Genomic DNA, 26,107 nt, shown 5'->3' with positions numbered 1-26,107 from the left:
TAGAAAATCGATTGACTCCCCATTGACAAAGAGACAAACCATCAGCTCCTCATGGGGGTTTAAAAAAATATTTAATTGCTGTCCAAGAGTGTCAACTGTCTCTTCCTCACGTCAGTCCATATGTGGGTTGTAGAGAGTTGTTTTCAGAGGAGGTCTGGTTTTCCTAACTCACCCCGCGGCCCTCTGTTTGGTAGATTCATTTCGACATGTTCATGCGAAACATCCCTCCTTTCCGCCATTGTAACAAGCAAAGTTCCTACCCTGTAGTGGTTGTCGTCCAGCCCATCCGTCAGCACTGGCTCCCCCTCCCCTTCTCTACCCCTTCCTCTTCCCCTCTGTCCATCATTTGGAGTAGCTCCCTGAGCCTGCCACTGCTGGCCCCATCAATGATTTTAAAAAACAGAGTCAATGTGGGCGGTGTACGGAACAGATTTCCACTGCTCATGGGCCGCCTCCTAGGGGTCTGCTGGTACCCCAGTTGTATCAGGTCTTGTTGGGGGTAGTGCTGCGGGTGGGGAGAAGGCTGAGCAAGTTGCTGTCGGACAACCAAGTCTGGTGCTGGTGCAGTGGATACAAGGGTATAATCGGGGGGTGGAAAGTCATTATCATCATTACCTCTGTTTCTCCTTTTCTTATCTTCCTCCGTCTGTTTCTTTTTCTTACTTTCTTTGACCAATATTCCTTTAACTTTCCTGTCTGGCTGTCTTTCGGCTTCCCTTTCCCACTTTCTACACTTACCCCATTCTATTTGACATGTCTTGCCTTCTCTAACTTATTTCTAGATTCTGCTAATAACATTTCACTCAATGCCTTAAAATGGAGAATCTGCTACCTTGTGCCAGAGTGGTACCAGTGGAGATTTTAGCATGTAAATCTTGGTGGGGCAAGGAAAATAAATAATAATAATTGTGATGCATGCCAGCAGAACTGCACAACACAACACTAAACAATACATGAATTGCACTTTAACAGGTGCCCACAAACTGTTAGGGCCTACATAAAGCTGTCCTAACAGCAGTCCCAACATCTTACCACTGCTATATCTGGCGGAGCCTTGTCTGGCAGCGAAACAGTTAATTCAGCCTCATTTACTGCCTTTTCAAAAAACATAGCTGATATGGCTGACTTGCTTAAACAAATGTGGTTTCCAATTGCGATGTACAAATGATGGCATAATGGGACAACAAGAGGATAAGAGGCAATCCGTAATTTCAAGTAAGACATCAATGAGCGAGCTAGGACAGAAGTAGTCTATGTAACTATTTGTTATGCACCTTTGAAATGTACAGTGACAGAATTCAGAACATGGGCTGTTCTTACAGTGTTCTTCCTGAACACCAAGTCAGAACCGTAGGATAAATAAATGAGGCATATAAGCAGACAATGAAAGCTTTACAAAATTTGATGATTACATTTCTCTAAAACAGGTTATTGGCTACATGTGCACCACCAAGTCAACAGTAAGCGAAATTAAGAGGGGTAAATAGACCAAATTATTAGGGTGAGGCAAATAGGCTACTAACAGCTTACTACACAACATACACAGTATTACTTTCTTAGCTACAGTATATACAGTGCCATGCGAAAGTATTCGGCCCCCTTGAACTTTGCGACCTTTTGCCACATTTCAGGCTTCAAACATAAAGATATAAAACTGTATTTTTTTGTGAAGAATCAACAACAAGTGGGACACAATCATGAAGTGGAACGACATTTATTGGATATTTCAAACTTTTTAACAAATCAAAAACTGAAAAATTGGGCGTGCAAAATTATTCAGCCCCTTTACTTTCAGTGCAGCAAACTCTCTCCAGAAGTTCAGTGAGGATCTCTGAATGATCCAATGTTGACCTAAATGACTAATGATACATACAATCCACCTGTGTGTAATCAAGTCTCCGTATAAATGCACCTGCAATGTGATAGTCTCAGAGGTCCGTTAAAAGCGCAGAGAGCATCATGAAGAACAAGGAACACACCAGGTAGGTCCGAGATACTGTTGTGAAGAAGTTTAAAGCCGGATTTGGATTCAAAAAGATTTCCCAAGCTTTAAACATCCCAAGGAGCACTGTGCAAGCGATAATATTGAAATGGAAGGAGTATCAGACCACTGCAAATCTACCAAGACCTGGCCGTCCCTCTAAACTTTCAGCTCATACAAGGAGAAGACTGATCAGAGATGCAGCCAAGAGGCCCATGATCACTCTGGATGAACTGCAGAGATCTACAGCTGAGGTGGGAGACTCTGTCCATAGGACAACAGTCAGTTGTATATTGCACAAATCTGGCCTTTATGGAAGAGTGGCAAGAAGAAAGCCATTTCTTAAAGATATCCATAAAAAGTGTCGTTTAAAGTTTGCCACAAGCCACCTGGGAGACACACCAAACATGTGGAAGAAGGTGCTCTGGTCAGATGAAACCAAAATGGAACTTTTTGGCAACAATGCAAAACGTTATGTTTGGCGTAAAAGCAACACAGCTCATCACCCTGAACACACCATCCCCACTGTCAAACATGGTGGTGGCAGCATCATGGTTTGGGCCTGCTTTTCTTCAGCAGGGACAGGGAAGATGGTTAAAATTGATGGGAAGATGGATGGAGCCAAATACAGGACCATTCTGGAAGAAAACCTGATGGAGTCTGCAAAAGACCTGAGACTGGGACGGAGATTTGTCTTCCAACAAGACAATGATCCAAAACATAAAGCAAAATCTACAATTGAATGGTTCAAAAATAAACATATCCAGGTGTTAGAATGGCCAAGTCAAAGTCCAGACCTGAATCCAATCGAGAATCTGTGGAAAGAACTGAAAACTGCTGTTCACAAATGCTCTCCATCCAACCTCACTGAGCTCGAGCTGTTTTGCAAGGAGGAATGGGAAAAAATGTCAGTCTCTCGATGTGCAAAACTGATAGAGACATACCCCAAGCGACTTACAGCTGTAATCGCAGCAAAAGGTGACGCTACAAAGTATTAACTTAAGGGGGCTGAATAATTTTGCACGCCCAATTTTTCAGTTTTTGATTTGTTAAAAAAGTTTGAAATATCCAATAAATGTCGTTCCACTTCATGATTGTGTCCCACTTGTTGTTGATTCTTCACAAAAAAATACAGTTTTATATCTTTATTTTTGAAGCCTGAAATGTGGCAAAAGGTAGCAAAGTTCAAGGGGGCCGAATACTTTCGCATGGCACTGTATATCTCCCTGGCATATTACATCATTTCAGCAGCATACAATAAATTTTTGGAATTTTTTGGACCTTGTGGTGCTGTGCTCACTTGAACAGGAAAGTAAAAAGGCGGTCCTTCATGGGCAAATTTTGTCATCAAAGTCTGGCAATCTCTGGATTTATGGTGTTTCCAAGAGAACTGGAAACTCAAAAAAAAAAAACATGGTTGAATCATGATGACGTCATTGATCTTCAAGTCATAGTTCTAACAAGAGGCCCAAGTTCCCAACTTACAATTCCGAATTGGATGACTGTTCAACACACATTTCCCAGATGGAGTTCATTTTTTCCGGAATTCCCAGTTGTCTTGAACTCACTGAAGTCAAGCACATATCATGCTTCATTGACAGCATGGCCAATGTTGAACGTTTATTATTTTAAACTTGGAAAAGAGACACAATCCCAGATTTGGGACCATACAGCCACTCCACTGAATAGCAGGCTAGTGATTGCTTTGCAATGCTTGCAGTTAGCCACTGTCACTGATTCTTTCCAAACCACTCATTGTTGAATTAGCGATTTCCAACTTGTTGTGTAATGTTATTGTCCAATGGCTGATGAGCACCGATACATTTTATCTATCATTTCTCATCATTAATTCTCTTCATATGACAAGGATTAAAAATGATTTTACAGTCCAATCAAAGCTACTGTAGATATAACGTGATTTGACGCTATAAATGAGATCATTTTTTAATTTTTTATTATTCTATGTCATTTTACATTTTATACCCACATGGAAGTTATGAAAATGTCCCATGTAGGTTTACATTTATAGCTGGTTTCCAAATCTTACCAGTACACTGATTAATACATTTTCTTTTTAAAAAAATCATTTTTTTTACCTGCAGGAATATCTATTTTTTTCTATCTCAGGATTGTGCCCTGGGATCACATAACTCGTAGCCCTGTCATATCCTCCCATGGTCACTTCTCAGCTTCAACAGAGAAACAACCTCTGTCCCTGACCAGGATACTTCTGTTTCAACAAAAATATCCCATTTGGAGATGTCCATGCTCTTACAGGATCACCCTGCATCAACAGCCTAACCTGTTGAAACGGGTTACAGGGCTGACAGGATTCCACAAAGATCCACAGGTCTTGTCATGGCTCTTCACTAAGAGGCTAGTACAATCAGTCTTCACAAGCAGTTTTAATTCTCAATGGATCTCAATGGCACAGCACACAGGTGAAAGCACAATTAACTAGTATAAAAAGAGTCACAAGCAAAGTGTACACAATACTACAAAGCATGAATATACATTTAGCAAACCCTTACATTTAACCTGCAAATTAACACAGTATCAAAACACTAGAAGGACCTTACTGGTGGTCTCTAAGACCACACAGCTACCTAACAAATTGAAGTCAAGATTACAGATGGCAAGAAATGCACTGCCATTGTTATGTTCCTAGCCAGTAGGTGGCGACATGCACACTCAATTGTGCGAACAGCAATATATTGTTGAAGAAGAAGGTGATGGCGCATTTAAGCCCTGAACAATGCCTGACAGGCAGCTCTGTCTCCCAGGCTGCGCGTCGCCCCCAAGACCACAGCCAATCGCATTCAAGGAACATAGCAGCTAACTTGGCTAATCTTGTGAGCTAGCTAGTTAACTAGGTGGTCTTGCTGTCTATGGTATCTAGGCAGAATCCTGACTTATCAGCCTCTGAAGCTGCTATTGAATCTGATCAATTTCTAAGGCTGAAATTGAATCTGATCAGGAATGGAGCTAACTTACTCTGTAAATGTAATCCACAACATCTGAACTGTCTTTAATTATTATACACAAATCAGTTATGCAAGCTAACAACCAGTACAGATAACAAGCTAGTTTGCTAACAAGACTACATAGCTAACTAGTTAGCTCGTTTGCTTACAAGACTAGCTGAGTTAGCTACAGTGTCACTTGCATGCGATTTGCTGTGTTCTTGGGGGCGGCACGCAGCGTAGGAGACAGGGCTGCCTGTCGGGCATCGTTCAGGGCTTAAATGCCCACAAGCATGGGTGTGTAGGGCAGACTAAACATCCGAGAATACAAAGAAAGAGGCATCATGGCCGAAATATCTCTGTATCTCACCAACGTGAATGTGTCTTTGGGCCAAACGATGGACGTAGAGAAGGTAGGCTCGGCAGGTCAAGATTATGAAAAGTGTTTATTATCGGTCCTTTATATTTCGGTGTTTTCAGACCAGCTGGCTAGCGTTAGCTAGTTAACGTTACTACAATTCAGTGCATCTATGTTTTCGTGCCTGTCATCGTCTCATGCTGACGCTTAAAACGTAGGCCATACTACGGGTAGGCCTATGTAAAATTCGGACATTGATAAACATAGAAATGGTTGATTATCTAATTGTGTGTAAGCAGCAGCCTGTCATCAACAAGCTGTGTGTGTGTGTGTGTGTGTGTGTGTGTGTGTGTGTGTGTGTGTCCGTGTCCCAGATCCCCAGCACAGGGAAGGACTTTGAGAGTGTCGAGCTGGAGGACCTGGAGAAGGGGGATCAGAAAGAAGAGAAAGCCCCAAGAAGGATCATCCATTTCTCTAGCGGAGAAACCATGGAAGAATACAGTACAGACGAGGAGGAGGGGGAGGACAAGGAACCAGAGAAGAAGGACCTACTGTCCCCCCCTGTCGATGCGGTGAGGGTGTGTTAAATAGAAGTGTGCCGTGTTTTTAGTTTGTGTATTTTACTGAAATGTGCGATTAACGTCTGTACTTCCTATAATATGTGTTCTAAAACCTGGTAATAACCCACGTTTGTGTGTCAGAACAAGCTGACCTGGGGCCCGTACTTCTGGTTCCATATGTGGAGAGCAGCTACCTCCACTGTTTCAGGTGGGTGCCTGATATGAGACAATATGTATTATAAACCTCTATGGTTGATGGCCTTCTCCTGCTGTACACTACCTTGATACTGCCTTGAATACTATGCTGTTGGTAAAACTCCAGAATGTGTATTTCAGCTTGTGACTACCTCGGGGAGAGGATGGCCTCGCTCTTTGGAATCACATCGGCCAAATACCAGTACGCCATCGACGAGTATTACAGGATGAGGAAAGAGGTATGTACACAACAAGCAGATGAGGGCCATCACTAAGAGGGCTTACGTCTTGGAAGGGATGCCTAAAGTGTGTATAATTATAGAAGGGCATAGATGCTTTGCATAAGAGTGTTGTAGTAACAGTAACCTAATCCCCAGGCTCAATTGCTACTGCATATAGAGCCTGGAAACACTGTGCAACAAGTGGGAATTGAAAGGGTGGGAGAGAGAGCCTGCTTAGATGGAACTTTGAAAAATGCAGAAAAAAATGTCAATGAAAAGAAATGTTATCACAGCGACCACATTATTTTTGGGAAGCCAAATTGATTGAGTTCAGGCATATAAAGTTTATGTGTAAATTATTTCTAAAATGCATACTATTTCCCAAACTCCCTTCCTTGTTTAGCCTAAATCACTTGCACTGCTTGCACTTGGAAATCCAGAGGCGTGTTTTTAAGGGTAATGCTGGATGGTGATAGACTGCGAGCTCAGTCAATTAAAACCAGCGGTTGTGTCTTCCAATCCTGCCATAGACTTCCAGTCAAGTCCCATTCCAAGGCACTTGGAAATCAGACGTTTCGACAGAGAGGGCCAGATGGTGGGCGCGATTACAGTAGTCTCATTATTTATATGAGCACTACAGTAACTTCTATTGAAAAGTTTGTGGTCATACGCACATCCTTAAAAACATAGGTGCTGGGCTAATAAAGAACACTAGTATAGAACAAGAAGGCCCTCACACTGTTAAAGCTCCCAATTCACTGCTTTATTGACTATGTTTCAAACTGAAACAGATCTTGGTCAGGTCAAAAACACTCCAGTATACTACGACAGTGGTATTCAAAATTGGTGTTGCCACCCGGGGGAATTGCAATGGGTTAAAAAAATATATATATATACAGTGGGGCAAAAAAGTATTTAGTCAGCCACCAATTGTGCAAGTTCTCCCACTTAAAAAGATGAGGCCTGTAATTTTCATCATAGGTACACTTCAACTATGACAGACAAAATGAGGGGAAAAAAATCCAGAAAATCACATTGTAGGATTTTTAATGAATTTATTTGCAAATTATGGTGGAAAATAAGTATTTGGTCATAGCCTTATTCTATCATGTATTTAATTGTTTTTTTTACCTTATCAAACTACACACAATACCCCATATTGACAAAAAAAAACAGAAATATACAATTTTCGTAAGTATTCAGCCCCTTTACTCAGTACTTTGTTGAAGCACCTTTGGCAGTGATTACAACATCAAGTCTTCTTGAGTATGACGCTACAAGCTTGGCACACCTGTATTTGGAGAGTTTCTCCCATTCTTCTCTGCAGATCCTCTCAAGCTCTATCACGTTGAATGTGGTGCATCGCTGACAGCTATCTCACCGGAGATGTTCTCTCGGGTTCAAGTCCGGGCTCTGGCTGGGCCACTCAAGGACATTCAAGGACTTGTCCCAAAGCCAATCCTGCATTGTCTTGGCTGGGTGCTTAGGGTCGTGAACCTTCACCCCAGTCTGAGGTCCTGAGTGCTCTGGAGCAGGTTTTCATCGAGGATTTCTGTAATTTGCTCTGTTCATCTTTCCCTCGATCCTGACTAGTCTCCCAGTACCTGCTGCTGAAAAACATCCCCACTGCATGATGATGCTGCCACCACCATGCTTCACCGTAGGGATGGTGCCAGATTTCCTCTTGGCATTGAGGCCAAAGAGTTCAATCTTGGTTTCATCAGACAAGAGAATCATGGTCTGAGAGTCCTTTACGTGCCTTTTGGCAACCTCCAAGCGGGCTGTCATGTGCCTGTTACTGAGGAGTGGCTTCCGTCTGGCCACTCTACCATAAAGGCCTGATTGGTGGAGTGCTACAGATATGGTTGTCCTTCTGGAAGGTTCTCCCATCTCGACAGAGAAACTCTGGAGCTCTGTCAGAGTGACCATCGGGTTCTTGGTCACCTCCCTGACCAAGGCCCTTCTCCCCCGATTGCTCAGTTTGGCCGGGTGGCCAGCTATAGGAAGAGTCTTGGTGGTTATAAACTTCTTCCATTTAAGAATGCAGGAGGCCACTGTGTTGTTGGGGACCTTCAATGCTGCAGACATGTTTTGGTAACCTTCCCCAGATCTGTTCCTCGACACAATTGTCTCGGTGCTCTACAGACAATTCCTTTGAAAAGAAATGGGGTCCCCGCTGAAAAAGTTTGAATACCACTGCTCTGCGAGTATTACAGGATGAGGTAAGAGGTAGGCCTCTATACAGTTGTTTAAATCAGTATGAAATTACTAGTCTCACGTTGATCACACCACATCTGTCTGGGGTTTCGGTTATGAGATCACTAAGACGGAGCCACATTCACTTGAAATGGATGCCTAAAGGGCATTGATGGTTCACATGTTTGTGTTTATGTGCGTTCCATTAACAACTTCTTGTCTTTTCTTCGCAGAAGGAGGAGGAAGATGAGGACAACCGGTTATCAGAGGAGGCGGAGCAATACTTTGTTGAGAATCGGGATGAGGAGATCCATGGACCAATGACGGATCAGCCAGAGGGAACCGCTACCACCCCCCATTCCACGGACACCTATCAGGTTGAGAAAGAGGCCAAGGCCACGCCTACTGCCATCAGGGTCCCAGCCATTGTCACGACAACAACCTAACTAACTTCTGGAGAGATGATTGTTTTTTCCATGTTTGTTTTGTTTTAATTTGTCAAGGAGGTGGAGGCGCTCTGGGGTCTGTCTCTCTGATAGTGCTGAACGATTAACTGAAATTTTGTGTGCACATTGCACAGTTTCTCTAGAGATAAATCAGATCCTGACTGAACTGTGCGATGTAGTACGGCGTTGTAGTTTCCAACAGGCCAATATTCTACATAGTTTAGCGTGTAAAATGTGGTAATTAACTATAATACCCATAATCCATTGCGCATCTACTTGTCCAGTCTGTTTCTTTTACTGCTTCTATGGAAGAGAGAAGAATGCAAGATTGTGAGGTGATCTAGAGAGCAGCTGTTGCTTTCCGGGGTATCTACCTGAAAATACATGATCTAAGTGATTGATATTGGTAGGAATCACTAGGTATTCAGCCGTCAAAAGTATGCCTTATTTACATTTTAAGAACTACATTATTAAATAGTGATTTTGTCAAGCAGCAGCTCTATAGATATGACTTGGAATTGAATATAAATGAATCAAATAAAACAAATGTAATATACACAACTGAAATATTTGATTAAAGTCATGTGCATAAATGATGGTTAATAAGTGATGGGCCGTCACTACCATCATGGGACTTGTATTAATAGTTGTATTCTGTGGTACAGCATTCAACCCACATAATGCATATTGCATTTAATGTTTGCAAAAATTATTGAAACCGAAATTGAAAACCATAATTATTTTTTAATGATCGAACCAAAACAGAACCGACCTCAAAAAACACTAATCGCTCAGCACTACTCTCTGAGCTCCCATTTGGTTGTGGATATGAAGGAGCCATCTATAAACTTGGGAGTCAGACCTGCTACTGCTTTAGCCCACGTCTCTGTCATGTCTTTAATACCAGACTACAAAGAACTATGACAACAAACCGTGAAGGACGATGACAGAGTAGCGACAAAGAAGTTAGAGTCGGTTGAAGCAGAAGCTGATCCGACTACCAGGGCTAGCCTTCAGTGATCCGACTACCAGGGCTAGCCTTCAGTGATCCGACTACCAGGCCTAGCCTTCAGTGATCCGACTACCAGGCCTAGCCTTCAGTGATCCGACTACCAGGCCTAGCCTTCAGTGATCCGACTACCAGGGCTAGCCTTCAGTGATCCGACTACCAGGGCTAGCCTTCAGTGGGCAGTGCCACTGTCCTTTCTGTAGTCCTATAGTACAGGCACAGTGTGGTACAGTAGTAGTACTGTGTTGTTTAACTATGTGTCTCCAGTGGCCTTACCCCCAACTGGAGGCTGGTCCTAACATTCCAACCTCGTGTCTATCTATCTGGTGCCTCTGAAGGGCTGTGTTTTTTTAACCTAAACCACAGAGCCAAGTAGTAGCCTAAACCTTAATGCACTCGAACACAGGAAGCCTTCCTCCTTTATACACTACTACTAGCATGCCACTCACTTTGTTTTAATTTAGACAACATTTGTTGAAATACTTTGTTGAGCACTGACCTAAACATGGTGTGTTGTTGTTCCCCTGTGTAGCATTACTGGCTTGTGGTCACTTGGTGACTTGTAATTTGGAACGTCTTTTCAGGCTGTTGGTGTAGCTGAGATTTTGTAAAGGCAGTATAATCTGTCATATTTGTTTTTACTAGTCCATTGGCCTAATGCACAGTTGCCCTTGTTGTAAAGGAACTTTATGTTAAACTTTTATTTTGATATTCACATATTTATTATTATTTTTGTATTTTCTGAGCACTTTTTTACAACGTACTTTATGTAACAACACCTTGATAAACTGTTAATAAATATACTTAACTATGCTTTAACTACAGTATTTGCTCATCTGTCTGTCATGTTGGCCAGTCAGCTAGGATCTGTGGTGGATTATCTCTGGCTCATGTGGTGGTACTGTGTCAGTGAGTGACACGTGATTGTCTTTATTGGTTAACAAAGACTTCTGTGTCCTTTTCTGGAACTGCTTGTGGTGACATTCTGTTGGCTAACCTCCCAATGCAGCCAATCCCAGGTCAGGTCAGTGTGTGGGCTTCTCTCTTTAGTCCAGAATGACCTACAGCTATGACCTCTCTGTCAACATTAAGAGATAGCTAGAAACCCATACACCGTGACCTGCCGATCTCCATTCACATATAGTGTCTCATAGGAGAATATAGGAGTGATTTCTCTATGGATCATAATAGCCAAAAGTAACTGTATATTTAATTTATACACCATATTGGCAATTCACCCGTTTTAGGCTAAGCTTATTCATACTTTATGGCACTGTAGTTCTGGGTGGTTGTACCATGGTGAGACAGACAGTTCATCGTTACTCAGCGTTGCATAGCGTATGGGGGTCTGAGCCATGAAAGCATCCAGCCAAACTACACAAGGACAGCCTTATACTGCAAACAAACCCTCAGTCATCCCACTGTCCAGTCAGCACGGCCGGACACAGTGACACTCACCGACAGTTCACTACGGCAACAAAAGAAGCTATAGACAGACAGAGTGGCACTCATACACCAGACTGAGACTGGCAGTGGATCATGATGTATTTTTGGGTTTAGATGATATGTTAGAGTAACAGCTCTGTAACTATTGGGTGACCAACTCGAGACGCTACACTGTCATTCCAATAGATTCTAGAAATTCTAATCTAGTGACCAAAGACTAGCAATACACAAATATTCCACTAGAGGGTGGTATTGTATAATTATAAAGGAGGCTGAGGGGTTACTGTGAGACAAAGAATACAGCTCTCCATCTTGTAGTTGTAAAAAACAGAAATGAGTTACCTCTGGTTCGTTCAGCCATTGCTATGGGGGAAATTAATGGGGTTTTGGGATAAATGCCAAGAATTAAGGTCTGAGGTTCACACGGGTTTAGGATAATATCAGTCAGTTAACATGACCTCTATGAATTATGAAGCCTTTATGTGCTTGTTTTGATTACACAAATACTTCACAATTGACAAAAAGTGATAGCTGAGGAAGATTATCTCATAGAACAATACGTATAAAATATTCTAAGCCTGTTGGAAGTCTTTTGGCAGTTGGAAGTCTGTTTGGTTTGTCAGTTGTGTGAGAAGAGAAGATCCTCTTATTCCCTGGCCTGAGCTTGGCAGACATTGATAAACACCGCAGTCATCTGGGACAGTGTGTGTGATAATGTGTGTGATTAAGGAGGGAAAATCCAGATTAACGCCACAATACCATTTCTTGTGTGTGTACGTGTGTGTTTGCATGCATGCGTCAAATATTTGCTTATACTTTATATCTCAAATATTTACATATATCTCAGTCTGGGAACAACACGTGCATCTTCCTCATTTCCCTCATCCAGCCATTGTACCTTAGCCTGGTCCCACTGTATGGCATGACAACTCCAGTATAAAGGAGTTGGCTGCAGCACATAGAGTAGTATAGGACCAGACGAATGGTACCTGGCTGGTTAAGTCTGTCAGACAAGGCCTGACGACTTTGCTAAAGCGGAAACACACAGTCGTCCAGGTTCTAGCTCTCATAGCTGATATAACTACATCCTCTAGTTCCAGATGGCACAGTAATCACTAGAGCAGACTCTTTAATAGGAGGGCATAGCAGAGTTGAACAGCTACCTGCTTAGCCAACCAGCCCAGCCAGACGCCCACTGAGTTGAGAGATGAGAATAGCAGCAGCCATCCCCCTCTCTGCCTCCTCCACAGTGGGGCTCTGCTGCGGTCAGCCAAGCCTCTTATTTAGGCCCTACTGTCAGTCAGAGGAGAAGGGGATTTCCACACCACTCAGTCGTGTGTGTGTGTGTGTGTGTGTGTGCATGTCTGTCTGTCTGTCTGTGTGTGTGTATGTGTGTGAATGCTTCCTTATAAGGTTACTAACAGCCTGACTAAAATTGTGGTCTCCTCTTCTTCCCTGTCTCTCCTGGGGCAAAACAACATAGAATAAGAATACTACAAACCTGGAATGCATGGCATGGAAGTCTTGGAGCTGAGGAACACCCTTCAAGAACATTTTAACACATTCCTACAGACCAAATGGAGGAAAGGGACAGCATGCATGTTAGTTGGTATTGCGCAGTTTCATGCAAAGTGTTATTGTGTCTAACTTCTCAACTTTGCATGTTACATTCTAGTCATAATCTGAAGTTTATTGCTTTGAATTGTATACTTTGCATACTGCTAGGAGAAGATTGGTCTTTTAGTAACATGAGGCACATGCCATAAAACAGCATAAAGTAGCAACCTAAACAGCATGGTGGTATTTCTTTAATAGTTCTTATAACTTCAAACTATTTTTAATGGCATCAAAGGCTAAATGAAATGGGGATAATTTTAGATCCTTAATGAGTACCATATAGGCTGTTTTTTTGTTGTCGTGTGAGCAGGCTGTTTTGTAACAGGTCAATGTTGCTTGTCTGGTCAGACTTGCTAAGTGCGTTCTTCAGTAGCGTTAATGGCACAATCTGTACTAGTGCACTTCACACACACAACCCTGGTCTGGAAAGTCCCAGACACCACTGATCTGCACGGCCTCCTTTCTGCACAGCCTACACACAGCAGCAAGGCTGCTAACATACAGTAGGTGCCACCATAGCTGACACATAATATGCAACCATGCATTCACAAACTATACTGACCTGCAGCTGCTGACATATTCATGGGCCAAATGTCCATTAAACCAGAAACCAATTATAAAGCCCTGGCTAACACTGTTTCTCATCAGACATGGCAGAGAAATTCTAAGTGTGTGCCCTATTCCCTATATAGTGCACTACTTTTGACCAGAGCCCTATGGGTGTCATGAATAGGGTACCATTTGGGATGCACACTCTGCAGTGTGTAATGAAAAACACTACTTCACTAATTCACAGAGCGAGGTGCCAAATGACCATTGACCTCTAGTAGGACTTTTACTTCCTGATTTGGCCACCATAGATCTCTCTGAAATCCCCCAGACTTTCCCTCCACCACCTTTCATCCTTTATACCAGCTCGCAGCAGATAATGTGCTTCACAGACTGAGACTGAGACTGACTCCCATGCATCTGCCAATTGCTCTGAGTCTGCAATTGGTGGCCTGGCTAGAAGTAGGGCTTGAGCTGGTGCTAGCTCTGCCTCTGTCTGTGTGTAGTAGGATTGGCCTAGGGCTGGTACTGGCTCTGTTTATGTCCAGCTAAAGTGATTTTCCAGATTCAGAGCAGGGCAGAGCGGAGGCCAATAGCACTACTATACCATGGAGAAGGATGGGGGTTCTGGGTAGTTCTGGGCCAGCTGTATGTAGTACAAATAGACCAGATGCACATCTGTGATAGTTTGAAGTTGAACAGGGGGAATTCCTCTCTGTGCCGCCACACGTTGTTTAGTATAATGATTCCCTGAAGAAGTCAGAACAAAGGGAGGTGCTCGCTTTCCTCCGTTAATCATTCATCTCCCCATCCTTCCCCCAATTCTATGCATCTATCCTCACTTCCTCACAGACAGACAGTGAGACAGATGGACAGACGGAGGCGCGGGACCAATGCCTTTGTGTTGGGAGGTTGAAAGAGCCAGATATAAAAGCACCAGTCAAGGTAAATATACTGCATCTGAGGGAGAGACAAGCTCTGTCTTCAGCTCAGAAGTATAAAGTGCAATACCCTAAGGTCTTACACCTCACCACGTGTCCTCTCCTCACTCTGGTTAGGGAAGAATGAAAATAATCTCACCGCAGAGCCTCGCTGCATGCAGCTACAAACACAGCCACTCAAAGCCTTAACTCGCCATGAAAATCCAGTACAAAAAATGTGAATAACAGTTTAGACTTTAATGAGTGTGGCTCGCAGGTAATTATACCCACCTGCGCTAAAAATATGTATGGTTTTACCGCCCCATGTTGCGTGGGTTGTTGTAAAGCACAACAAAAGCAGGGAATTTCCTCCTGTCCCACTCAGGAGGTTTGTAGTCCTTTTCACCATCCTTTTGCCCTGGACAAGATGTTCCGATTGTCCAACTCTCAAATGCACTTCAATGACACGGTCTGGCTCTACAAAGAAAAGTGTTCCTCTCCTCACATTCTTCTATATCTATATCTATATCTGTTGGTCTTGTGTTCTGTTGATCTCCGCAATAATTCCAATCAACTGAGGAAAAAACCCTGGCCACCAGACTTAAGAAACTAAGATAATTAAGAAATTGAAGGTAAATAGTTAGGGTGAATGAAGCCTTCCTTGCCAGGCTCATGGTGATACCATAGTAGTGTAGGTCTACCGTCATGGTGAAGACACGTGGTTTGGATTGCGGCTAGGGAATGGTGAGATTTGGGTGTTGTGAAAATGTTGGACCAGGAAGTACTCCAAGCCGTGGTTGTGGGTGGGAGGGAGAGCTACAGTATGTCCCTCACTACATTTTTTTTTTATTTTACTAGGAAAGTCAGTTAAGAACAAATTATTATTTACAATGACGGCCTATGAACAGTGGGCTACCTGCCTTGTTCAGGGGCGGAACAACAGATTTTGTCAGCTTGGGGATTTGCTCTAGCAACCTTTCGGTTACTGGCCCAATGCTCTAACTACTAGGCTACCTGCCACCCCATGGTCATATGGGTGAGGTCAGGGAGTTGTGGGTGGGAGGGAGAGCTACAGTGCCTTCAGAAAGTACTCACACACCTTGACTTTTTCCACATTTTGTTGAGTAACATTCTGAATAAAAATGTATTAAATTTATATGTGTTGGGGTCACTTCTTACACACAATACCCCATAATGTCAAAGTGGAATTCTGTTTATCAAAAATTTTATAAAAAATGAAAAGCTGAAATATCATGAGTCAATAAGTATTAAATCCCTTTGTTATGGCAACCTACATGAGTTAAGGAGTAAAGATTTTGCTTAACAAGTCACATAATAAGTTGCATGGACTCCCTCTGTATGCTATAATAGTGTTTAACATTGTTTTTAATGACTACCTCATCTGTTCCCCACACATCTGTAAGGTTCCTCAGTTGAGCAGTGAATTTCAAACACAGATTAAAACACAAAGACCAGGGAGCTTTTCAAATGCCTCGCAAAGAAGGTCACCTATTGGTAGACAGGTAAAAAAAATAAAAAAGCAGACATTGAATATGCCTTTGAGCATGGAGACTACAAACACACAGGCGTTCTTCCTAACTCAGTTGCCAGAGAGGAAGGAAATCACTCAGAGATTTCACCATGAGACCAATGGTGAATTTTAAACAGTTACATAGGTTTATTTTTTATTTATCCATTATTTTACAAGGTAAGTTGACTGAGAACACGTTCTCATTTGCAGCAACGACCTGAGGAATAGTTACAGGGGAGAGGAGGGGAATGAATGATGGCTGTGATAGGAGAAAACTGAGGATGGATTAACAACATTGCAGTAACCCCACAATACTAACCTAACTGACATAGTGAAAAGAAGAAAGCCTGTGCAGAATAAAAGTATTCCAAAACATGCATCCTGTTTGCAATGAGGCAGTAAAGTAATAAAAAAAATAGAAAATCTAAGCAATTAACTTTTTGTCCTGAATACAACGTCTTATGTTTGAGGCAAATCCAATACAACACATTACTGAGTACCACTTTCCAAGTATATGTATAGTGGTGGCTGCATCATGTTATGTGTATGCTTGTAATTGTTAAGGACTGGGGAGTTTTTCAGGATACAAATAATAAACAGAATGGAGCTTAGCACAGGAAAGATTCGAAAGGAAAACCTAGTTCAGTCTGCTTTCAACCAGACACTGGGAGATGAATTCACCTTTCAGCAGGAAAATAACCTAAAACAAAAGGCCAAATCTACAACATTCTCATTTGACCTTTATTTAACTAGGCAAGTCAGTTAAGAACAAATTCTTATTTTTAATGACTGCCTAGGAACAGTGGGTTAATTGCCTTGTTCAGGAACAGAATGACAGATTTTTACCTTGTCAGCTCAGGGATTTAATCTTGCAACCTTTCAGTTACTAGTCCAACACTCTAACCACTAGGCTACCTGCCGCCCCAATGTTAGAAACCTATCCAGAAAGACTCACAGCTGTAATCGCTGCCAAAGGTGATTCTAACATGTATCGACTCGACATGTGAATACTTACAGTACCAGTCAAAGGTTTGGACACACCTACTAATTCAAGGGTTTTTCTTTATTTTTTTACTATTTTCTACATCGTAGAATAATAGTGAAGACATCAACACTATGAAATAACACATATGGAATCATGTAGTAACCAGAAAAGTGTTAAACAAATCAAAATATATTTTATATTTGAGATTCTTCAAATAGCCACCCTTTGCCTTGATGACAGCTTTGCATACTCTTGGCATTCTCTCAACCACCTTCATGAGGTAGTCACCTGGAATGCATTTAAATTAACAGGTGTGCCTTGTTAATTAGTGGAATTTCTTTCCTTCTTAATGCTTTTGAGCCATTCGATTATTTTGTGACAAGGTAGGGGTGGTATACAGAAGATAGCCCTATTTGGTAAAAGAGCAAGTCCATATTATGGAAAGCAAAGAGAAACAACAGTCCATCATTACTTTAAGACATGAAGGTCAGTCAATCTGGAATCTTTCAAGTACTTTGAAAGTTTCTTCAAGTGCAGTCACAAAAATAATCAAGCACTATGATGAAATTGGCTCTCATGAGGACCGCCACAAGAAAGGAAGACACAGAGTTACCTCTGCTGAAGAGGATAAGTTCATTAGAGTTAACAGCCTCAGAAATGTCAGCCCAAATAAATGCTTCACAGAGTTCAAGTAACAGACACATCTCAACATCAACTGTTCAGAGGAGACTGCGTGAATCAGGTCTTCATGGTCAAATAGCTGCAAAGAAACCACTACTGAAAGACACCAATAAGAATAAGAGACTTGCTTGGGCAAAGAAACATGAGCAATGGACATTAGACCGGTAGAAATCTGTTCTTTGGTCTGATTAGTAAAATTTGCGATTTTTGGTTCCAACCGCCGTGTCTTTGTTGAGACGCCAAGTAGGTGATCTCTGCATGTGTGGTTCCCACCATGAAGCATGGAGGAGGTGTGATGGTGTGGGGGTGCTTTGCTGGTGACACTGTCGGTTATTTATTTAGAATTCAAGGCACACTTAACCAGCATGGCTACCACAGCATTCTGCAGTGATACGCCATCCCATCTGGTTTGCCCTTAGTGGGACTATCATTTGATTTTCAACACGACAATGACCTAACACACCTTCAGGCTGTGTAAGGGCTATTTTACCAAGAGGGAGAGTGATGGAGTGCTGCTTCAGATGACCTGGCCTCCACAATCACCCGACCTCAGCCTAATTCAGATGGTTTGGAATGAGTTGGACCGCAGAGTGAAGAAAAAGCAGCCAACAAGTGCTCAGCATATGTGGGAACTATTTTAAGACTGCTGGAAAAGCATTACAGGTGAAGCTGATTCACAGAATGCCAAGAGTGTGCAATGCAGTCGTCAAGGCAAAGGGTGGATACTTTGAAGAATCTCAAATATAAAATATATTTTAAGTTTAACACTTTTTTGGTTAATACATGATTCCATATGTGTTATTTCATAGTTTTGATGTATTCACTATTATTTTACAATGTAGAAAATAATTTTAAAAAATAAAGAAAAACCCTTGAATGAGTAGGTGTGTCCAAACTTTTGACTGGTACTGTATGTAAATGAGATATTTCCGTATTTAATTTTCACTAAATTTGCAAACATTTCTAAAAACATGTTTTCACTTTCTCATTATGGGGTATTGTGTGTAGATGGGTGAGAGAGAGAAAACATTTTATTCCATTTTGAATTCATGTTGTAACACAACAAAATGTAGAATAAGTCAAGGGATATGAATACTTTCTGAAGGCACTATATGTCCCACACTACATGGCCTTATGGGTGAGGTCAGGGAGGGAGGAAACAACACTGGGTTATTTTGGGGTATTTAGAAAACACAGCACTCACACACACGCACACACACACACACACACACACACACTATGGCCTAGGCCTCTACTCTACTATCGCAACCACACCCATGAACGATCAAGAGGATGTTTTACTACCGTTTTACTGTAGCAATTACATAAGTTGTTCACAAAGGAACAAACGCCCTCCCTTTAAAACAAAAGAAAACACATGGGCAATTTTGTTTTTCGAGTAAAAGCCAACGTAATTATTGAGATCCTTGATTTGTCCCAAGTGGAAACTTAGGTAATTTAACACAGTAGAAATTAACAGGGGTCAGAATCATATGCCCAATGTTAGATTTTTGTCTACAGTGCATTTGGAAAGTATTCAGACCCCTGCCCTGTGCAAAGCTGTTATCAAGCCATAGGGTGGCTACTTGAAAATATCAAATATATTTTGATTTGTTTAACACTTTCCTGGTTACTACATGAACCATATGTGTTATTTCATAGTTTTGATGTCTTCAATACGTGTCAAAACTTTTGACTGGTACTGTATGTAAATGTGATATTGCAGTTTTTTTTATACATTTGCAAAAATTATAAAAACTGTTGTTGCTTTTTCATTATGAGTGTGTTGATTGATGAGGGGGGGGGAAACAATTTAATAAATTTTAGAATTAGGCTGTAACATAAGAAAATGTGGAAAAAAACAAGGGGTCTGAATAATTTCTGAATGCAATGTATGTGTTATACAGTGTGTGTATACAGTGTGTGTGTTACGAATCCCTTTTTGGCCCGACAGTCTAGGGGGGGATGGTAATGAGACGCGTAACATAACTCATGTAAATTATAATTGTGACAAAGTACGTGTGAACGAAATAACCAGGACAACTGAAATAATACCGTCAAACTCAGGGTTTATTGTAAAACACACGGTAATGGGGGGGAGCAGGAAAAGGGGCTGAGCTGGACCCAAGGAAAGAAACAAATATGCAAAAACACCCCTAAGCTAGACTAGCCTATTTCAACAACAGCTAACTAACTAACCAAAATACAGTGGGTGGTCCGCCCAGTTCTAACTAGTGTTTTTAACAAAGTTTACCTACGGGTAGTGTATGCCCATGGGCGACTTGTCTTGGTTTCCCCCTTTTCCCACCAGCAACAAACAAACACCATAACCAAAACAATACTCACAGGTGATGACAAAGTGCTATGGAGGTGCTCAAACAAAAGAGAGGTTAATTAATACACAGAGAGCGCGTGCAAAACAGAGGTCTACAAACATGGCATTTACAAAGATTGAGCTACTGAAATCTATATAGAACAGCTATCTACCAACATGGCATTACAAAGAGATTGAGCTCTCCTGAAATCTACAAAGAACAGCTATCTACCAACATGGCATTACAAAGATTGAGCTACTGAACAAACAAATGATGGGGTTTTTAAACCATGGGGAAGGAACTGTGATAGGGTAGGAAACAGGAGGAGGTGTGTCTTCTGATTGATGGGTTGATTGTTGACTGATTGGGGAGTAATGATTTTCACCTGTGAGGGGAGAAGGAGAGAAAAGAAACACACACAGGATACACACAGACACAGGATACCTGTATCCGTAACAGTGTGTGTGTGTGTGTGTGTCACACCCTGATCTGTTTCACCTGTCTTGTGATTGTCTCCACCCCCTCCAGGTGTCACTTATTATCCCTGGTGTATATATCCCTGTGTTTCCTGTCTCTCTATGCCAGTTTTTCTTGTATGCTTTTCAAGTCAACCAGCGGTTTTCCAGTACGCCTGCTTCTATTCTTTGGCTAGTCCTCCTGGTTTTTGACCCTTGCCTGTTTTCTGGACTCTGTACCCGCCTGCTTGACCATTCTGCCTGCCCTGACCTCGAGCCTGCCTGCAGCTCTGTACCTCCTAGACTCTGAACTGGTTTTTGACCTTTTGCCTGTCCACGACCATTCTCTTGCCTTCCCATTTTGGATTGTTTAATAAATATCAAGACTCAAACCATCTGCCTCCCGTGTATGCATCTGGGTCTCGCCTTGTGCCCTTATAGTGTGTGTGTGTGTGTGTGTGTGTGTGTGTGTGTGTGTGTGTGTGTGTGTGTGTGTGTGTGTGTGTGTGTGTGTGTGTGTGTGTGTGTGTGTGTATAACACAATTTACAGACACTCTGTACTATTTAGTTTAGCTGTGTAGGCCTAGCTAGTGGGACTATTCATGTAGGCCTAACCACTGATGTAAAGTACTACTTAAGTTGTTTTGGGGGGTATCTGTCATTTACTATTTATGGCTACTTTTACTTCACTACATTCCTAAAGAAAATAATGTACTTTTTACTCCCTGACACCCAAATGTACTCATTATATTTTAACAGGAAAATGGTCTAATTCACTTATCATCCCTACTGCCTCTGATCTGGCGGATTCACTAAACACATATGCTTTGTTTGTAAATTGTCTAGGTGTTGGAGTGTGCCCCTGGTTCTCCGTACATAAAATTAAAAGCCAGTCTGGTTTGCTTAATATAAGGAAGTTGAAAAGATTTTACTTTTACTTTTGATACTTATGTACATTTGATCAATTCCATTTACTTTTTATACTTAAGTATATTTAAAACCAAATACTTATAGTATTTTACTCAAGTATTTTACAGGGTGACTTTCACTTTCTATTAGGGTATCTTTACTTTTACTCAAGTATGAAGTAGCTAGTGAGTAGTTAGTGGAACTATTCGTGTAGGCCTATGCTTCTTAACTCTGAATTCCTGTGCAGTCCCTCATAGACAGAATATAGTCTCTTGTGACAGGTTCTGGGTGCTGAGATTAGAAGAAAGGTGACTGTAAATCCATTTTTTTTAAATAGATAGTCCAATAGGATCCAGTCCAAATGTACATAAAAGTGAGGTAGCCAACAAGGAGGTATTAAGTGGAGATAAGAATAAAATGCTGTATTCTTTTGGAGCCGACACATTTATATCTAGTAGTGACATCTATCGTTCAGAGCCTAGATAACAGACATGTTGTCACCTGTATATTTATCAGTCAGTAGAAATCTGCAATGCTGACTCTTGCTGATATTTCTTCTGCAAAAACACGTCTGATGCAGGTAGTTCAGTTACATTTAACTAATTTATCCTTGATCTGTTTGACGCTCAAAACGTTGGCTACCAATGTGCTGAACAACCACAGGAACATTTGGTCAATGGGGACAAAACGCGAGGTGGCTTATGCGTTCAGCGCATCCACTTTTGCTGCGTCAGAACAGCCTGCGTTTACACATGCAGCCCAATTCTGATATTTTGGCCAATTATTGGCGAAAGAGCTGATCTGATTGGCCAAAAGACCAATTAGTGGAAAAAGTTAGGAATTGTGTAAACGCAGCCAGAGACTGCTATAATTCTGTGGGAAAGAGGAATTCTGGCAAAGCTTTTATGATACATACAACTATATGTGTCGGCATTGTGCAACGGCATTACCTAACTAGTAGTTGTTAGCCATGTGACCATAGAAAGAACATCTGCTTTGCTTTTGGTCATTATACAGTAAGAACACCTGAGCACCTCCACAGAAGTTCCTCTTTCTCAGAAACAGTGTTTACCAGATAAACATCTTTCCCTCCCGATTAATTCCAAGAAGGAGATGTGCCATACCCGTGAACACTGTGGGAAATTCCCCGACGAAATTCCGGAGCTCCTCTTTGCGAGACCGTGCTCATGCCTGTGTTTTTTAAAACATCATCCAAAAAGAACGTTGAATGTGCAGTTAAGGATAAGTTTTTGGAAGATCCAGACAAGAAACTGTAAATTTTCCCTGTTTAAATATGTTATTTACATAGATGCCAATGTCTACAGCTCCTTCCCTTTAGTAGGAAAGTGTGGGAGCAGGAAAAGCAAAGAAAATATATACACTACCATTCAAAAGTTTGGGGTCACTTAGAAATGTCCTTGTTTTTGAAAGAAAAACACATTTTTTTGTCCATTAAAATAACATAAAATTGATCAGAAATACAGTGTAGACATTGTTGATGTTGTAAATCACTATTGTAGCTGGATACAGCTGATTTTTAATGGAATATCTACAGAGACATACAGAGTCCCATTATCAGATTATTTTTTTTTTAAACAAGGACATTTCTAAGTGACTCCAAACTTTTGCACTGTGGTGTAGGTAGAAGAAGAGAAGGAGAAGGAGGATGAGTTCATCGTGAGGATTAAGATAAAGAAAACCTTCAGTTGGTTCTAGTTTTATCCTCCCAAAAAACTGTTTGCACCATTATGCTAATCTATAAAGAATTCAATGTTTACTTTGTCATCAAAACTCTATTAATCGACTGGATTACACTCCAAATACCTATTTATAGTTAATTTATAGGCCTAGTCTAGCAACAATGACTAGAAGAGATGACTGGCACAGTTTGACTACTGGCACATGAAGTGCGGTCTTCGTCATCACCAACACACTCTGTTGTCCTTACTGTGGGAGTGGACGGGAGGATCTCTCCCTCCAAATTCCCCTTGTATTCCCATGTAGTAGTCATGACCTTAACCAGGCTAAAGCAACCCACTGCCCACTGCTGCCAAGTGTACATCGGATTCTATTCCTGGAAGATTATCTCAGTGCATACCCAAATGTGGTGCTTGAGGGAAACTTTCCTTTCATACTGTTGCCGGTTTAATTATTGAATTAAATGAAAACGTTACTGTATGCTAGGGGGGATTTGGGGAGTGTAAAGTTCAGTATGCACACGACTCACGTTCTCCACTGTGTACCGATATGTGACTCATCATGTTCTCCACGATATGTGACTCATCATGTTCTTCACCGATATGTGACTCATCATGTTCTCCACTGTGTGCCGATATGTGACTCATCATGTTCTCCACTGTGTGCCGATATGTGACTCATCATGTTTCCCACTGTGTTTCCTTCTTACTCTCTCACTGTGCCTCTGCATCCCAGCCTTCTGCACCCACAAACTGCCAACCAATGGCTCATACTTTGCATGTGAGAAAGCCAGAGAGAGGGCCAGAGATAATGACAGACACCTGTGATAATCTATAGTACCTCAAAGGGACACTCGATATCTTGTGATAGATTACATAAAATCCTTGAAATATTCCACAATTCTGGTGGTTTACTGGTAAACTTTGAAAGTTTGCAAGTAATATATCCTCCCTTTGTAACCCTAGGCATAACACCAATGTTCCTCAAATGGTGGGTATTTTGTATCTACAAACTAGACTAAACTCACTGTGCACAGATGTCAATGCAACGTCTATTCTACGTTGGAAACCATGTTGATTAATCCAGTGTGTGTCCAGTGGGAAGGCTCATGACTTGATCCTCCTTGGGCTACCTGTGATGTGAGATTCATTTGTGGGTAGAGAAATGTTGTTTAGCCAAAATGCAAATTTTGCCTGAGGATTTAGGTGGGCCAGAAACACTGTTCGGTCATAAGACAAGTTTTTGTTTAGGTGGGTCATGAGCACGGCAGACAGAAACGGTTTGGGAACTATTGGATTGTATTACCACAGAGCATTGTACAAGGGCACAGGGCGAGACCCAGATGCAGACACGGGAGGCAGATGGTTTGAGTCTCTGATATTTATTAGTATCCAAGGGGCAGGCAAGAAAATGGTCGTGGACAGGCAAAAAGATCATAACAAGTTCAGAGTCCGGGAGGTACAGAGTGGCAGGCAGGCTGAAGGTCAGGGCAGGCAGTATGGTCAGTTAGGCAGGTTCAGAGTCAGGACAGGCAAGGGTCAAAACCAGGAGGACTAGCAAAAGAGAGAATAGAAAAGGCAGGCACACGGAAATACACGCTGGCACAGACGAACTGGCACAGAGAGACAGGAAACACAGGGATAAATACAGGGAAATAAGCGACACATGGAGGGGGTGGAGACAATCATAAGGACAGGTGAAACAGATCAGTGCGTGACACATTGACGCAGTAGGGTAAGGTTCCCCCTAAATGAATCCCACAGGAGCCTCTGGGCTATTTTATCTCCTTTCATTATATTATTACTGCAGCCACCAGCCACTGCTACTGGGCTCTTATAGTTTTTTCAATTTCAGTCATGGGAAGGATTTAGTATTTTTCTTAAATCTAATCCAGGGGAGTGTCATGTAATTTGTAATTGATGAAATGTCTATATTTCTGAGTTTTAGAATGAGTTGCTTATTAGGCTATATATTGATGTGTGCCCGATGCCGCCCCTCATCTCTGATTCTCCGCTGGGCACGCAATAGCAAGTGTGCCTGTAGGCTATTTAGTGTGGTCTCGATCAAATTATACATAGTTTATAGTCAATGAAGTGCATACTCGGAGAGCAAAGTTATATTTCTTAGATAACTGCTGGGAGGGTGTAAATACAACTAGGCTGCATTTACCTAGGCCTGCTCTGCTCTTGCCAGGCTACCTGTCTCTACTTGCACCTGTCACCATCATTACATGCAGCAGTGCTCATTGGACTCACCTGGACTCCTTCTCATGGTTGATTACCCCTGTATATCTTTCTGCTCCCTGTGTCCGCGTTAATTGTTGTTATGTGTTCCTGTTCTGTTTCATGTCCATCAGTTTTTAAACCTTCACTCCCTGTACCTGCTTCTCATCTCCTGCTTCGATCCTTTCACAGGCTTCTTCTTGATGTTTTATTATGAGGCATAGTTGAACACGGACAAGCCTGTAGCCTATGTTCTTTTCAGTTTGAGGAGAACATGAAAATAAGGAGGACCAGAGGTCAAATTTGATAGCTTCTACTACTATAACTGTTATATATATATATATATATAAAACTAAACAACAACATGGGGGGGGGCACGCCCAAACGAGGTCGCCACACACAGGGAAATAAACACTACACACGGAGGAGAAACCTCTACTCCTAAACACATACCAAAACGGTACAACTACCGTGAGAAAGAAAACCCAGTGGTGCAGACACGCACCCCTAACAAAGTAACCACAGCAAACAATCCCGCACAAAGACTAGCAGACAGTGGAGGCTAATAAGCCCACCGAAATCAACTAAATGGACACAGGTGTAAACAAAACAGACACAAACGAAAAGGAAAAATGGATCGGTGGCAGCTAGTAGGCCGGCGACAACGACCGCCGAGCACCGCCCGAACAGGGAGAGGAGCCACCTTCTAGTAGGCCGCCGAGCACCGCCCGAACAGGGAGAGGAGCCACCTTCTAGTAGGCCGGCGACGACGACCGCCGAGCACCGCCCGAACAGGGAGAGGAGCCACCTTCGGTGGAAGTCGTGACAGACATATTATATACAGTATATA

General features: G+C 42.0%; 1 protein-coding gene across 2 annotated transcripts; it reads left to right on the top strand.

The window, feature by feature from the left end:
- Positions 1–5,145: 5,145 nt before the first annotated feature.
- On the top strand, positions 5,146–10,748 carry LOC139414998 (protein FAM177A1-like). Of its 2 annotated transcripts, none has more exons than XM_071162694.1 (5): positions 5,146–5,357; positions 5,677–5,874; positions 6,004–6,070; positions 6,199–6,296; positions 8,708–10,748. In XM_071162694.1, exons 1-5 carry the CDS (start codon positions 5,289–5,291, stop codon positions 8,918–8,920), a joined length of 645 nt encoding a protein of 214 aa, XP_071018795.1. In that variant the 5' UTR covers positions 5,146–5,288; the 3' UTR covers positions 8,921–10,748. The 2 variants fall into 2 exon arrangements, with proteins under 2 accessions (XP_071018795.1, XP_071018794.1); XM_071162693.1 differs by having other exon boundaries at positions 5,217–5,357; positions 5,677–5,880.
- Positions 10,749–26,107: the final 15,359 nt, after the last annotated feature.

The sequence above is a fragment of the Oncorhynchus clarkii genome, chromosome 8 (assembly GCF_045791955.1).
Source record: "Oncorhynchus clarkii lewisi isolate Uvic-CL-2024 chromosome 8, UVic_Ocla_1.0, whole genome shotgun sequence".
Taxonomy (NCBI): Eukaryota; Metazoa; Chordata; class Actinopteri; order Salmoniformes; family Salmonidae; genus Oncorhynchus; species Oncorhynchus clarkii.
This window is presented reverse-complemented; position numbering and strand designations above follow the sequence as displayed.